The sequence below is a fragment of the Crassostrea angulata genome, chromosome 5, assembly GCF_025612915.1.
Source record: "Crassostrea angulata isolate pt1a10 chromosome 5, ASM2561291v2, whole genome shotgun sequence".
NCBI classification, from domain to species: Eukaryota; Metazoa; Mollusca; class Bivalvia; order Ostreida; family Ostreidae; genus Magallana; species Magallana angulata.
Genome location: NC_069115.1, coordinates 45,150,358 through 45,166,934, shown reverse-complemented (window position 1 = coordinate 45,166,934; position 16,577 = coordinate 45,150,358). Strand labels below are relative to the sequence as shown.

General features: G+C 33.5%; 1 protein-coding gene across 4 annotated transcripts; it reads right to left on the bottom strand.

Annotated features, from left to right (window-relative positions):
- Positions 1-608: 608 nt before the first annotated feature.
- On the bottom strand, positions 609-16,267 carry LOC128184478 (transmembrane protein 39A-like). 4 transcript variants are annotated; one of them, XM_052853973.1, is made up of 9 exons: positions 16,080-16,267; positions 15,560-15,770; positions 15,145-15,228; positions 12,810-12,964; positions 4,984-5,254; positions 4,041-4,061; positions 2,245-2,429; positions 1,744-1,864; positions 609-1,650 (listed from the first exon to the last, which is right to left on the bottom strand). In XM_052853973.1, exons 1-9 carry the CDS (start codon positions 16,154-16,156, stop codon positions 1,426-1,428), a joined length of 1,350 nt encoding a protein of 449 aa, XP_052709933.1. In that variant the 5' UTR covers positions 16,157-16,267; the 3' UTR covers positions 609-1,425. The 4 variants fall into 4 exon arrangements, with proteins under 4 accessions (XP_052709933.1, XP_052709932.1, XP_052709931.1 ...); XM_052853972.1 differs by lacking the exon at positions 4,041-4,061 and adding an exon at positions 3,811-3,837; XM_052853971.1 differs by lacking the exon at positions 4,041-4,061 and adding an exon at positions 3,122-3,151 and having other exon boundaries at positions 16,080-16,266.
- Between the last annotated feature and the right edge of the window lie 310 nt (positions 16,268-16,577).

Here is a 16,577-nt window from a genome sequence, read left to right as displayed (position 1 = left end):
CTAGAAATCTACGCGCCCCGTTTATTGATTGGTTTAAATCTACAGCGGCTGAAACTGATGAGACACTGACAGGACTGAAATTGACACGCCCTCTTTATCAATTGGTCAAACCTACCGCGACCTAAGAAATATCACGATCTGCATGAAATAATCATGATGATGTCAAGACTCAAAGTCTCAAAGGAGACGATTTGGCTGTTTCTTTTAGCTAACATACTTACATAAATTATCAGTAACTTTACTGATCATTGCAGAAAAAATTTACATTACCCCCTAACGCAGGTTATGTACATGTATTTTTTCTGCAATGTCGCTACCTTCATTCCGGAATGAAATCATTTTGTTGTTTAAATAAAGCCTTTTATGAGAGAACATACTTGAACTTTATAAATGTACTACAGGAGGCCTAAAAATCCTTTCCTGGTCCTTTAATCGTCAATTATATTGCCAATCTTATTGTTTTAAATAAAAAATGCATATTTTATATATACTCACTATGTTAAATTTTACTTTTAGACATTTTCATCTTGGTTTCCTCTGAAGTTATAAAAATTCCTTTGTCATCAGTAAGGAACCAAATCTTATCAATATAATAAAAAAATGTAATGTAAGCTTTGCAAATATTTATTATTAGAATGTATATCTGAGTAAAACTCAGCATTAAAGTAAGTAACAACAGTCACATGTACAATATCTCACCAACAACATAAAATCTGACATCCCATGCAGATAAATAAAATGTATAAATGTCTATTTATTACTGTATAAGAAATGATTGAAGAGTGTTACTTTTATTGATGTTACTAGATTTATTCGTGACATTTTGGCATGGGAAGCTTTGATAAATAATATATAACAACAAAAAACATTGTCATGTGAAATATTTTCTTGACAAAGTCCAATTTTTTTTGGTTGCACAAATCTCCCTCACCCATATCAAAAATCATTGCATGAATATATGTATGAATAAATCCCCACTGAAACTGCTGCATTCTTATTTCACTTCATTTATACCTTAATAATTTATGATAGCTTATAAAATGAACAAAAGATTTTTGAAGTTAAAAAAAAATCCATCAATATGGTAGCTGTGTAAAATTACTGTAAACCAATGAAAATTTTTATACAAGTCTAGAAATCCATCAATAGGCAACATCAGCTCTGCAGAGTATGGTAAACCAATTTAAATTTGCCTGAATGAGATTTTTCCAAGGTTCTTATCCACCTACATTTAAAAAAATCAAAATAGCCCTACTGAATAAAAATCAAGACAATGTATTTCAAACATTTATCTGTCTAGCGTCAATCAGCTTTTGGATACAATAGTAATTTTTGTAAGGGTTTGTAGTAAGTTCTGCAACCATTTAACTTTGAAATTGTGAAAATGACAGTCATGGGTGTGTTTACATAAATATGAGAATTGCACTATCTATCATCCTCAGAAAGTTCCTCTTTATATGCTTTTGCCAAAATGATCCTGTCTCTTAAAAGCTTAAAAAGAGTATAATAGTTACAGAATAAAACAAGAGCTATGCAGACTATGTGGTTCCACTCTGTGCTTTGAATGAGACAGAAAAACTGGTACCCCACCAGGAGCCATGTTAAAATAAGTAACCAATTTACCACCCTCATTGGTTGGTGGAATAGAAACTGAAAAAAAATAGAGAAACAATTTATGAAATTCACATGATGAAGAAAATTAAGTAATCAAATTAATTAAGGGACAGTTTTTCCAACACTTACAAAAAATCGACCATGCATGCCATTGCCCGGTTCGGCTGTGACGTTGATCCCCTCGGCCTTGAACAGTCCTTTTACATGTTTTACCAGAGCACCTGGTGGCCATACTGTCAGCTCAGACCAACTGAAATCCAAAACATGTCAAATCAGTTGTAGGATCCATTTCTAATCATACAAATCTCATTCCCTTTATCTAAACTAAGCAACTCGAATTTTATGCGAGACAATGTTCTGTAAACTCATTATTTTAGTGTGTAAGATGTTTGTCGAAAAATGATTTTTCAACAAGTAAGCATTGATTTGAACTAGAATTTTTCTTGATGTACTTATTATTTTTTTTTTTTTTTTTTACATATAAATTATTTAAATTGCATTTAATAGCCCTGAATTTAATTTAGTGGAAGTATCTTTCTGCCAAAAAATGCTAGTAAAAAGAATGCACAGCCAAATGTAATACATTTACAGTATGTAAACTATGCCATTCTTTTCAGTATGGCTACTTACGCATTATAAGGTACATGGGCGTGTCTTCCTTCCACCTTCTGCCAGCGCCCCAGATGGAGGGCTGTTCTGTGAAGTAGATCCAGGTATTTGGGGGGCAGGTAATGTACGATTAGCATCAGGAAAGCAGAAAGCCATGTGACTACCACATGTTGCCCCACCCACCAAGTGTCATAGTACAGGGTGTTCTGAAAAAGTTCACCATTTTAATCTTCACTTCATTTATTCGTGGATACATGTACAAACAAAATTCAGAAATTTATGCAAATAAATTAGTGAGCTTTAGAAATGCTAATATTTACATCTATTAGGCAAAGCAGTTATGCTTTTAAACTAGTTACGGTACAAGCTGTTTGATATTGTTCAGTACCAGGTATGCATTTCATATGAGTTCGTAAACTGCTGATTTCAAAGAATAAATAAGATTATAAGCCCAATCTTAAATTTGATCATTAAAAAAATGTTTCATACATTTACACTTACTAAAATTTCAACTTAATAAAAATGCATAATTAAAAAAAATGTCATTCACAACAATTACAAATGAAGAATCAAATATTATTAATTTTGAATACCTAAAAGTTATTTGGAATAAAAACTTAATGCAAATTAATAGAAAAGATGATAATAAAAATCACAGCACATGCAATTATAGTATTAAGATGCATAAAAAATGTTTAAAAAAAAAAAATACAGAAAACCTAGGAAGCCAAATGAAATAAATCGAATTAACAATAAATTATGAAACAAAAACTTGACCAAAATTTTCTTTGGTTTTAAGAAATTTCTTTTTAAAAAATTAAAAAACATGAAGTTATTTTTAAATAAAAAAAAATCATAGACATAGAAAAATAAAAGACGTTTTACATAGACCACTCACCCAACATGATTCGCACGTGTTTTGAACATGCTACAGTAAATGAGATTAACAGGTTTCATTTCATAGTCCAAGTCAAATGCACTATTCAGTGACAAGATTCACTGGAATGATACTTTTGATGTACCACCACATGCATTTCTATTCATCTTTTCTGTGATCATTGACAACAAAATTTTGATGCTTAAAGAATTAGAACAGATTATAATTCAGAAAAATATATTTTGATCCTGGCTTAGTTGTTCTGATAAAGAAGGTGCAGCATTTTTAAATCCTCAACTAGATTATTCTGTACTTGTGTATATCCCACTTAATATGTCTCTTTGTTGATGACCTTGTAAAAAGGTCATCATGCAAATGCAAAAGACTTTACATTGTAACTTGTTCTATCACTTCAATACACATATTAAATTAAACATGTCCATTTCAGCTAAAGTCTAGAGTAAAATATTAATATGTACAGAAAACGTATTGTATAAAATGTATCTATAGAGACTATGGTAAATGTAATGTATAACATATACACATACATTACTTGCATTAAACCTGTACCCAATGGTTAGTATAATAAGTTTTAAAACCACAAGAGTTCCCTCAATCACTGTAAAATGTATATTCATGCTGCATTCTGATATATTTTATATAAAGAAATTGTAAAAGGTTGAAAAAATAAACCACCATGCTAACTCTACCTTTTTACAGATAAGAATGCAGCCAGTCTTATGAATAAATTGAATATAGGTGCAAGTTCATTAACACATGAAAAAAGACCCAAGAATTTTTTGAATGCATACAATATGAACTTCCAAAATAAAACTTCATTTGTATCAACTGAAAGATGATTCACAAATGAAGATTTAAACCCTTCCTTTCTGATGTCTTAAAATAAATACAATGAAATCTTTAGATAGATGAGAGTTACCTTGGGGTTGTTTAGATGTGTCTGTGGTCAAACAAATATTATTAGGCCAAAAAAAAGTCCAGTTTTGCTGTTTTGCATCAAATACTGTAGATTCCTCTTTAACACGAGGAATTAATATCAACATAAAATCATATCATAAATCATATCCTTGTTTGTTTTTAAAATCTTGATATTTTTCTGGAATTTGTGTTTTCAAACAACAGTAGATATGATGGGAAAAGTTTGGCACTCACAATTGAGATTTGTTATAAATGGCAGGATCACGGAAAATTATATACATGTACTCTCGTAAAATATTAAAAAATCTACAGTACTGAGGTGTTTATCAATTTCATTGCCATAAAGCAGAATTACTGTACTTTAATTTTCAGCTTTAGCTAAACATAATAAAAATTGTAATTCCCTCTATCACTATTTGTGCTCTGTTGACCCCTATTATTCAAAAATGCATATCATCAAGTAATAATGAGCATGCCAAAGACTATCAAATAATCTTTGGTTGGATATATGGGACTGGTATACTGGACCTTTACACTTTGTGGTAAATCAAACAATCTGAGGTCATTGGTTAATGGTTATATAACAGTTAATTTTTTAGCTGTCACAACATTACTTTTCTGTCTTTATTTTGGATTTTTGTTTAACTTTATTCTAAGAAAACACAAAAACATATATTTAAGTTTTTTTATCTTAAGAAAATGTAATGTCAGATATGAATAATTGACCTTCACTGTAAAAATCATGTTTGAGAATAATGAACACAAATCAACCATCAACCATTTGAGACAGCATGGTGTAGTTTACCACAGATTGTAGGTTCCCGACTCCTCGCTATGACTAATGTAGCTACTCAATATGTTATAGCAAAATTGATCCAAGTTTAATAGGGGTCATTATACATACAAGAACAAACTTCACACATCTGTGACACACTTTGACTCACCTGGGCAAAACAAAGTGGGACAAAAGTCATGTAGTATGCTGTGAGGAGGGAATTGAACAAGACTTGTTTGATCCGGTTATTGAAGTCCAGCTTGAAATATTCGACCTCTGACCTTATGACGTCAGGGGTCAGAACACAGTTGTGGAATAGAATGACCTCTTCTTCTTCCTTCTTATGACGCGGACGATCGCACACAGATGTAGGCCAGACCAGACATCTATGGTACAGGGGTTTGATCGATGGACCAAACAGGAACACATATGTTATAACACTGAAAGCACAAAAACATCTTACAAGTTGTAAATTGTCATATTTTGAAGATAACGGGGGAGGGGTGTAGAGATTACCTTTGGCCTTCTTTCTAGGTCATTTGGACATTTTTGCCACCTTATTTTAATTCTTCAAATTATTTTCCATCATTATTTTTGCCAGTAATGAGTTTAAAATCTAATAACAATGTGTAAGCACGTTTTATAAAGTTGAATGTTGGTAATAGAATCCAATTACCGGGTAATACTTGTAACTCATCAGGTATTTTTATATTACAAGTTTTGACATTGTACTATTGTAGTATATTTATATGATCTAAGGGAAGTAACTGTTTGTGTATGAATATATGAGTATGATTTGAGTAAGAGTTATGGTTCTTTGTGTGTATTGTTTGAGAGTATTATCATAGTGTCATTTTGACCCTCAAATATATTTTTCTATTTTTGCTCATTTCAAAATGTATTTTATATTTTTAATTATATTGACCAGATAAGATATATTATTTGCAAATCGTGTCAACGCAGATTTACATAGAGAAAAAGCCTTAAGCCATTCGACAGTATTTTTCATAAGAAGTTGTGAAATCAATTAGTGCCATTTTAAGTAATCAAAAGTAAGTTATTTAGTTTCATCTGTCGAAGGATTCCTGTTTTCTTAATTATGTAATAGTCATTGTAATGCAAAGCCCTCGTGTCAATCCGTTTCTTTGATGTCGAGAATGAGTTAATCTTCTCTCACGGCTTTTTAGGAACAATTAATGGCAAGAATAACTCAACACCAGGACAGGGGACGCTATAGGGTTTTGTCCGATCACTTTTGCGACGGACATCAACCAATAAACATATAATTTTACATTGTCTCCTGTCCTGTGTTTCAGGTATGTAGATTTTATTTGTTCTTTGTATTTTTAATTTTTATCACATTTATAGAAAACTGGTTATGCTGCTGAACTTTTTAGTAATGATTTAATATCATCAAATTGTGTCATGAGAATTTTGCATTTAGCTGTATTATTTTTAAATTACCAGTAAGGTTTATCTCACTTAGGTAATGTGTAAGAATCAAGTAACAACGTTTTTCTATTTAGCTTACTCTATATATTTTTGATTCGAAACTGATTTTTAAGTTTAAGCACTTTTCGGATATTGTATATCCGCCATATACAGGTTTTACATTTAGTTATGTAAACACTACATTTTGTGCAAACGCGCAGTCCATCTTGCTGTTTTTCCTATTTATTCGTTACAAAAAGAAATATGCAGAAAGTATCAATGTAAGTGAACTTGTCCGGTGATACTGAACATCTGATCAGGCTTTACTTGTTTTATGTTGATTGTAAGTTAAGGTATAATTTAGTACTTGTGCACTCATGCTCAATGTTAAGATAATGCGAGTTAAGATAATAGATGTGTTAAGCTTAACCATAGTCAGTGTTTGTATATAGTAGATTAGGTTTTGCAATGATGTTTGTCATCTTTGTTAGCTCCCCCTTTTTGGATAAATCCGGAAGTTAGGGTTTTGTATTGTTGCTCTCTGTAAGCAAGCCCCCCCCCCCTTTCTGTGTGAAACCGGAAGTCACTATCATCCGAGTTGTAAACAATCACACGTGCATTTTCTATTTTTGGTCTGTTCCTTTCAAGTCCCTCTCTAGCCAAGCAAATATATTATTAGCTAATTTCCCCCATTAGAATGTAATTACACACTTTGAATTTGATCATTTATTTTTATAATAAAGATGTATAGTAGACATATTATTGTACCTGTGTAATGAATTGTGTGTTTATATAATGATGTTTAATTAACACATGAACATGAATCTGTGGCATTGTTATGCACTTTCATTTTGATTTTACAGTGTACCATTGTTTTTATATCTTTTATTATAATTATATTTGACAACACTTTTGCGACGGACATCAACCAATAAACATATAATTTTACATTGTCTCCTGTCCTGTGTTTCAGGTTGAATATTATTAGTTATCACCAGAGCCCCAATCACACGGTGATAGTATCATCCGGGGATTGAGCACGGGAAAATAGCCATGCTGATGATGTGTGCGGGCGTGAGAGCATGATGTGGACTTGTATACATGTGTCATGAATAAACCTATTCGTGAATTGATTTAATTCGTTATATTCTTCACTGGCGACGAGGAGAATTTAGCCTATACAATGGCTTCGCTTATTGAACTGAATGGTGTTCAGAAGTTCCACCCAAACGCAGAACCGTCACAGTTATATCAGTCTTGGAAACGGTGGCATATCCCCGAGTACCCAAACTCCGTCACCATAAGCAGAAAACCTCCCGCGTTTCTCTGTAAATTATTTTTTGTGGTTTTTATCATTTGCAATCACTAAATATAATCTGAAACAATATTATTTATAAAATTATTAACAAAAATATTTTTATTTTTATTCAAATAAGCCCTCTGAATACGACGTTTATCACACGTGCTATCATAACTTATGAACCTAACTCCGTCACCCACATGCTGTATGATATGGCAGGGAATGAAGACACATTAACAATTTAGTTAAAATTCCATTTGCATCTAGGCCAAGTTATAATAAGTAAAAATGGTGCATACAATTTAATTGTATTTAATTTCATCGAAATGAAATGATCGCCAGAATAAAAAATGGGTCCATGTAACAACAATCACAATGGCCTTTTCAGAATGTATGGATGCCGTTTGATTTATGTCCTTACTTATTTCAAATATTTTATATCATTAATTAATATATTACTTATTATATTATTTATTTATTGCATTTTTAGAAATGTAGCATATTCTAAATAGCGATATACCGTATATATATCTATACCCTGTATAAGGCAAAAGTTACGGCATGAGCGATTTGACGTTATCATCAAGAGTAGTGCATAAAGGCTATTGCGGACTGAAAAAAATGTGTTAATTACCTTAATCAAAAATGTATTACATGTGAAATGTTTCATTTTGACATCTCTAAAAATGGCTGACCACCGTAAATGATCAAATGGGCCCGCATGTCAGAAATATCGATATTTTAGTGCACCCGTGAAAAAGTATTAGCTGATTTCACACAAGTAATGGTGCATAAAATGAACAAGGTTTAATTCTGTTATATTTTGACGCATTCTTAAATTTAACCGTTGCAAATTGTTGACATTTGATTAAAGATTTTTGACATATAAAAAATGACGTCATAATCGTACTTGATTTCAAACGGCGAGGAGTTTCCCGAAAGTGACGGAGTTAGGGTAGTGACGGAGTTAGGGGGCTATGCGATAGAAGTTTCGAACTTTTTGCGGTTGGAAAGGGGGTGAGTAACCCTGAACAAAGAAAAGCTTTACTGTTACATTGTGCAGGACCAGAAGTTCAGGATATTTATTATACGCTGAATGAAGTCCGTGCAGAGCAAGAAGATAGTGTGTATACCGTGGCTGTCAAAACGTTAAATAAACATTTTGAAAACAAAGTGAATGTTCCATATGAACGGTACGTATTTCGTAAGATAACACAAAGTGATAAAGAAACTGTAGAACAGTTTATAACGAAACTTAGACAGCAAGCAGTATATTGTGATTTTGCAAATCAGGATGAGCAAATTCGGGATCAGGTGATTGAAAAGTGCAGGTCTCATAAAATCAGAGCTAAGTTGTTAGAGAAAGGAAAAGACTTAACACTGGAACAGTTGAGGACAATAGCTGCGACATTTGAAATGACAGAGGCACAGGCAAGACATATGGATACCGAATTAGTGGCATCAATAAATAAAATTCATGGACGTGGGCCTAAAACAGATAAACCAAGACGTACTGGTAGATTCGAGAACAGAAAGTATGGAAATAAGTGTTTTCGTTGTGGACGAGAAGGACACTTAGCCAGAGATCCATTATGTCCGGCAAAAGATAAGGAATGCAGGAAATGTGGAAATGTGGGACACTTCATGAGCTGCTGCTTAACGAAGCCAAAACAAGGAAAACGTATGGCACAGAAATCTCAGAGAGGAGGACAGATTCATACAGTAGAGTCGGAATCGGATTCAGATGTGTTTGCATTTATTCTGAAGACATCGGACAAGTCGTCAGACAAAGTTACGGTCAGTCTTGGAGGACATCCAGTGGAATTCGTTATTGATAGTGGTGCATCAGCCAATATTATAGACAAAGAACTGTGGGAAGTTCTCAAGAAGAAACGCCTAAAATTTTATTCTGAAAAGTGTGAGAAGAAACTCTATGCATATAGTTCTACAGAACCACTGAAATTGTTAGGAAAATTTCGAACACATACCTTGATCGAGGAAACAGGCAATGGTAGTGAAGAAGAATTCTATGTGTTGAATGGAAAAGGACCAGCACTGCTAGGCAAAGATACCGCTACGAATCTAGGAGTTCTTAAACTTGGTGTCAACAGTGTACAATCATTTGACATTGTTCGTGAATACCCAGAGTGTTTCCAAGGAATAGGAAAGCTGAAAAACTTTAAGTTAAAGCTGCATATTGATCAGGACGTAAAACCTGTTGCCCAAGCTATGTACAGGATTCCATACAGTTTGAGAGAGAAAGTTGGAGAGCAACTTGATGACCTTGAATCTCAGGATATCATTGAGAAAGTGAATTCTCCTACACCTTGGGTCAGTCCAGTCATTATTGTACCGAAATCCAATGGTGACATCAGATTGTGTGTCGACATGAGACAAGCCAATGCTGCGATTATTCGTGAAAGACACCCTATTCCGACTGTGGACGAAATACTCTACAATGTGAATGGTAGTGAAGTGTTTAGCAAGTTGGACCTTAGAAGTGGATACCATCAGATTGAGTTGGAGGAATCTTCAAGGGAGATCACTACATTTGTAACATACAAAGGCCTGTATAGATATAAAAGACTGATGTTTGGTATTTCATCAGCACCAGAAAAATATCAGCAAGTGATTTCACAAGTATTTCATGATTGTGAGGGAGTACAAAACATTTCAGATGATATTGTGATCCATGGGCGTGACAAAGCAGAACATGATAAAAGACTTTGTAAAGCATTGCAGAGAATTAAAGAAAAAGGACTTACGCTGAACCAAGCAAAGTGTGAATTTAGCATGAACAAAATAACATTCATGGGTCATGTTATGTCTAAGAATGGTATTGGGCCAACAAGTGACAGGATCAAGTCATTACTGGATGCAAAAGAGCCAACAAGTGGATCTGAAGTGAAAAGTTTCCTTGGACTTGTAAACTTTAGTGCACGATATATACCAAACCTAGCGACTGTGTCAGAACCGCTGAGGAGATTGACAAAGAAGAATGTGAACTTTGTCAAATGTGGAAACTTTAGGACACTACAGGTTAGATTCAGAAAAAACACAGTTAGTGACAGATGCTAGCAATGTAGGCCTTGGAGCAGTCTTACTTCAAGTGCACAAAGGTGAAACGAGAGTCATCTGTTATGCAAGCCGTACATTGTCCGTGGCAGAACGCAATTATTCGACAACAGAGAAAGAAGCTCTGGCAGTTGTGTGGGCATGTGAGAAGTTCCATATTTACTTGTATGGTGTAGAGTTTGAGCTGATTACAGATCACAAGCCATTAGAAGTTCTTTATGGAAGAAAATCTCGACCAAATGCACGAATTGAACGCTGGTTGTTGAAACTTATGGCATACAATTTCAAAGTGCGTTACTTACCTGGACATCAGAATATTGCAGATGCATTGTCACGTTTGGTGGAAAACAAACCTGTGGAAAACAGTAACTCTGTGGAGACTGAACAATATGTGAAATTTATAGCAAGGGAAGCTACGCCTCATGCATTGTCTACTCGAGAAGTAGAAGTAGTTTCAAAGAGAGACGAAGAACTTGTCAGAATTCGTAGATTCATTAAAGAAGGGGAATGGGAAAAATCGTGTGTTGACTATTTTCCATTCAGAGATGAATTTTGTTCTATTGGATACCTTGTGTTACGTGGATCTAGGATTGTGATTCCGAGAAGTCTGAGAAAACAGTGTGTTCAGTTAGCACACCAGGGGCACTTGGGCATTGTTGGGACAAAACAACAACTTAGGACGAAAGTTTGGTGGCCTGGTATGGACAAAGAAGTGGAAAAGTATGTGAAATCATGTCATGGATGTCAGATTACTAGTGCATATCCAAAACCGGAGCCAATCAGTCCAACACCTTTACCGACGGGACCGTGGCAAGAGTTGGCAATTGACTTACTGGGACCATTAACATCAGGACAATATGTGTTAGTTGTAGTGGACTACTTCAGCCGTTATTATGAAATTGAAATTACCAAAGACATTACAAGTGAGAAAATCATTGATGCTCTAGAGGGAATGTTTTGTAGACACGGAATTCCATATCAAATTACATCTGATAATGGACCACAATTCAAGTCTAAGTTATTTGAGGATTATTTGACAGATAACTGCATCAAACACAGAGCAGTTACACCATTACATCCGGCTGCAAACGGGGAAGTTGAACGTCAAAACCGGTCATTGATGAAAAGGATTAGAATTGCACAAGCAGAATCTAAGGATTGGAAGAAAGAAATCGGGAAATACTTGTTTGCATATCGAACAACTCCACACAGTACAACTGGGGTGTCACCTGCAGAATTGATGTTCCGCCGTAAACTGAGGACAAAATTACCGCAAGTAGAGAATCTACAAGAAAATGTGTTTGATGAAGAAATGCGAGATAAGGATGTGTATTCAAAGTACAGAAACAAGCTGTGTGTTGATGAGAAACGTGGTGCAGTGGATTGCGATTTAGAGCCTGGAGATTCAGTCCTTTTGAAGAAAGCAGTCAAAGACAAAATGGACCATGCAGAGCCATATACTTTGGTACAGAAAACTGGAAACAGCTGTGTTGTTGAATCACCAGAAGGAGTCACATTGAAGAGGAATAGCGAGTTTGTGAAAAAGTATCATTGTAATCAAGAACTGGGAACTTCCGAAAGTGATGTGTCCGATATTCCAGAGACTTACAGTGAACCGCAACAGAGCCAGTCTTGAGAAGGTCAACCCGTGTAAAGACAGTTCCGCAACATTTTAAGGACTTTAAAATGTGAGCAGTGTCCGTGTGTTTCGTGTGAAATTATTTGTATCATGGACTGTGAACTGTGACTATCTTTGTAAATTTTGTAAACTCTTTATAATGAACTGTGAACTGTGACTCATTACTAAATGTAAAAAAAAAAAAATTGTGAATGTTTTCAGAAATATTGGACAGTATTAACATTAATATGTTTTTCAGTATAATAGTTAAATCTTGCAAAGGGGGGTATTGTAGTATATTTATATGATCTAAGGGAAGTAACTGTTTGTGTATGAATATATGAGTATGATTTGAGTAAGAGTTATGGTTCTTTGTGTGTATTGTTTGAGAGTATCATCCGGGGATTGAGCACGGGAAAATAGCCATGCTGATGATGTGTGCGGGCGTGAGAGCATGATGTGGACTTGTATACATGTGTCATGAATAAACCTATTCGTGAATTGATTTAATTCGTTATATTCTTCAACAATAATTATACTACTTTTTAGTATAATGGTAAATGATACTTACGGACAAGACAGAAACAGACAGTAGAGAGCTGAATGGTTGGCTACCACCATGTAAGTGGTATAGACCAGGCCAAGGGCAATACTGCCTAATAACGCCCCTTTCAAGAACTGAACGACCCAAAACAACACACTCTTTGAGGATCTTGATCCATATACCTAAAAAAGAAACTTCTTATACATACTTTTATTATTTATTAACTTCTCTGTAACAGAATACTATAGCACCAGCCCAGGCACTTGATTCAAAAAGTTTTCCAATGTTATATATGAGATTAATCTAAACACTACTGTAAACGTGGTTATATTGACGAGTTCAAAATTTGACGATTTTTTAGTAAGAGACAATTGGCGAGTTTTAATTTTGACGATTTTTTGAATAAGAGTAAGAGTTATCTATTTTTGAATTCTTATAATGCCAGGGTTAGAGTTATCTTTCTTGCGAACTCGGTATTAATAAAAGTTAACTTTGATTGAAAAAAAGTTTGTACAGATTTGATGGAATAAAATTGTTCTTTGTATTTTGTTTTTATTCACTATACGATATTGCCTGAGGTAATAAAGTAGGTCAAACACGGCATGATAATTACGCACGAAGTTATTATAGAATGTTGTGACGATTGAGTGATAATTGCATTTAAAACATGCTTGTTTAGATTTTATGGGTTTTTTAAATACTAATTACGTGTTTTTATAGCTATTTACATAAATGAATAATTAACTTTGATCAAGTCCTAACGGGATAATGCCGATAAAAAATTCTGGTATTAATACGCTCTATATATGATGTGAAGTTTGGCGAGTGGAAATTTTGACGAGAAAATAAAAATCGCCAACATAGTCAAAATTAACACATCGTCAAAATTTCCACGTTTACAGTATATGTTTACACCAGGGTTGGGGTAATGCTAAATGTAATGGTAATGCATTGCAATGCATTAAATGTTTTCAAAGTAATGCTAGTAATGTGTAATGCCACAAATTTAGCATTACAAGTAATGGTAATGTAATGCATTACTTACCAAAATCTAGTGTAATGCTGGCATTACATGGCATTACTTTGCATTACTATGCTTTTCTATGCAAGTTCTGAATAATTGAAATTGTATTTGATTAAAAATAGTTTTAAAGAAGAAAAATTATTATTGAGATAAAGGTAGTTGAGTTGTATGATTAAAAAAAAAATCCATTCTTAAATTGTCAATATAACTAGCTATAACAACACAATTTCAAAACATTTTAAGAGTGTTGTTATTAAGAATTTTATATCATTTGAAAAATTTACTCCAATTAGTTGGGCAGTCAATGAATTCTTTACTATTATATACTACTACTATACTTTTCTTAACAACACATAATGCCCCCAGGATAATCTAAGTATCAAAACAATCCATTGTTTTAAGAGGTGCTAAACACCCCAATTCCCACCTTTCTCTTAACTGTGTTCCATTAGAATAGAGAACAGACATACACCCTTTAAAGCAAAAATGAATGCACTGTCCAGTCATGATCTCTGAAAGCTTAAAAATTATTATCAGTAATGAGTATTTTAATCAATGAGTATTATAATCTATTTGAAAATAATGTTAGTCTCTCTCTCTCTCTCTCTCTCTCTCTCTCTCTCTCTCTCTCTCTCTCTCTCTCTCTCTCAACATCTGGGTTGTAGTGTTGTATATTAAATAGTTTGTACTAAAAGAAAATACAAGATTCATGTATTTTTTTCTATTATTGCCTGAACACTCATATCTTAGATTTTCAAACCCAACAGGATGCAGTTAAAAGATGAAACCTTTGAAACTTTGCTGATCATAAAGGTCAACAGCAATCTTGTATAAGTCATTAAATTTGAACCTGATAGTGAACATGAACCTGTAAATGTGTTTATTAATACATGAAAGCGTGTTTTATATATGAAACATTTGCAAAAACTTTTTATTTAGCTTTTAAATTACTTTAAATTTTTTTAAACTTATTGTTGACTTTTCACAAAGTAATGTTACTTTACTCATGTAATGGTAATGTAATGCATTACTTCAAGAAATTTAAGTAATGGTAATGGTAATTTAATGCCCAAAATCATAAAGTAATGGTAATGTAATGCATTACTTTACAATGTAATTCACCCCAAGCCTGGTTTACACCATTTTTTTTATCTACATGTGGCACTTTTGATGACCAATTTCAATACCATACATCTGATGTTCTAGTAAGAATGAAAATAAAATTTGTGGCTATACACAAGAAAATTTTAGGATATCATTCATGCAATCAGAAATTGCCTAAAACGTTTCAAAAAAACGTACATTAAAATAAAATTAAATGTAAAATAAATCAATTACCTCTTGAACAAAACACCATACAATTCTCCGGCTCATCAGGATACACAGAAACAGCACCAGGTACACATCAATCAGATAAAAGTTCTGGAAAAAATTACTGCATGTTACTGTTTAATTTTAAATGTAAAGTGCTTATAAGGCAACTTAAATATATAAATGTACATTTATATATTTTGTATATCAGAAATGTACATGATGTTAATGTCAAGTGCTTATGGCAACTTTAATATAAATAATGTACAGCTATATCAGCAATGTACATGTTCCCATGTGGTACTGACAGATAAGTGCTTTTCCTGTAATGTTGAAATAAATTTTTTTTTATACAAATTTATTGCATTCTTTAATTTTATAAAGCAGTTAACAACATTTTTGTAAGAGATTCTAAATTTAAGAAGTTAAAGATAATAATTACCAAGGCATAGTTGGCATGGCTGTGTGGCAGCCACCATACTGTGCGGTAGAGGTTGATGTACTGTAGACCCATGGCTATCACCCCAAAGAAGTACAACATGGCCTCAAACGACATGTTGGGGTCGCTTGGGATCTCTGGGAGGTGACAGTGCTTGGGTAAGACTGCCATCTGGGCCAGCGGTACCATGTTTGTATCCCTGTCCTCTGTGTGGCTGTACCATAAAAAAATACACTGGCATATAGCCATCACACATGCTTTACATTTGGCTGTCTACTTTTTTAAAGTCAATATGATGTCATGTATAACATTTTTACAAAGTATCATTCCTTTTTAAGCAAAATCCGCATTGTATTACAAGTACTTTTCATTTTATTATGTTTATTTTTTTTAATACAATGAGACTCCGTCTTCTACAACATTTTAGAGCTGCTTTATCAATTATCATTATGATTATGTACAGCACAGCAAACCGATCATGCTGAACACTGACTGTTTTGAGAAAATGTAAATTTTCAAATACCTTCCATTTCCTCCTTTACTACTGCTATTATACGAATTCGACTGAATACGGGATAAAATGCGTCGTCCACTAGGCATTTTTAAACTGCCTTGGGTTCCATAAAACGACAAAATATGCCAATATGGTCTTTTGTTTTTCTTGTCGATTTTTACGGGAAATTCCTCGATGAACGAAATTTAAAATGAGAAAACCAATATAAACGGACTTAAAATTTCCGCATGAAGTAACTAGTGGTTAATAAAGGAGGTTGGATCCTGCAACCAAAAGAATTAAAGATTTAACCAAGATTCAAAACAAAAATTAAGGGTCCATGAGCTTCTTTTGGTGTTATGGTGCTGTGCGATAAGCATGACCTTTCTGCACTGAAAGTGCACCGTATATTTATCGCTTTGACATGTATCATTTTTTTTAATGAACGATGACACCAAATACAAACGTATTCTATTTAGAATAAATAAAGATAAAATAACTATACATAAAAAGTTCCTAATATCATTA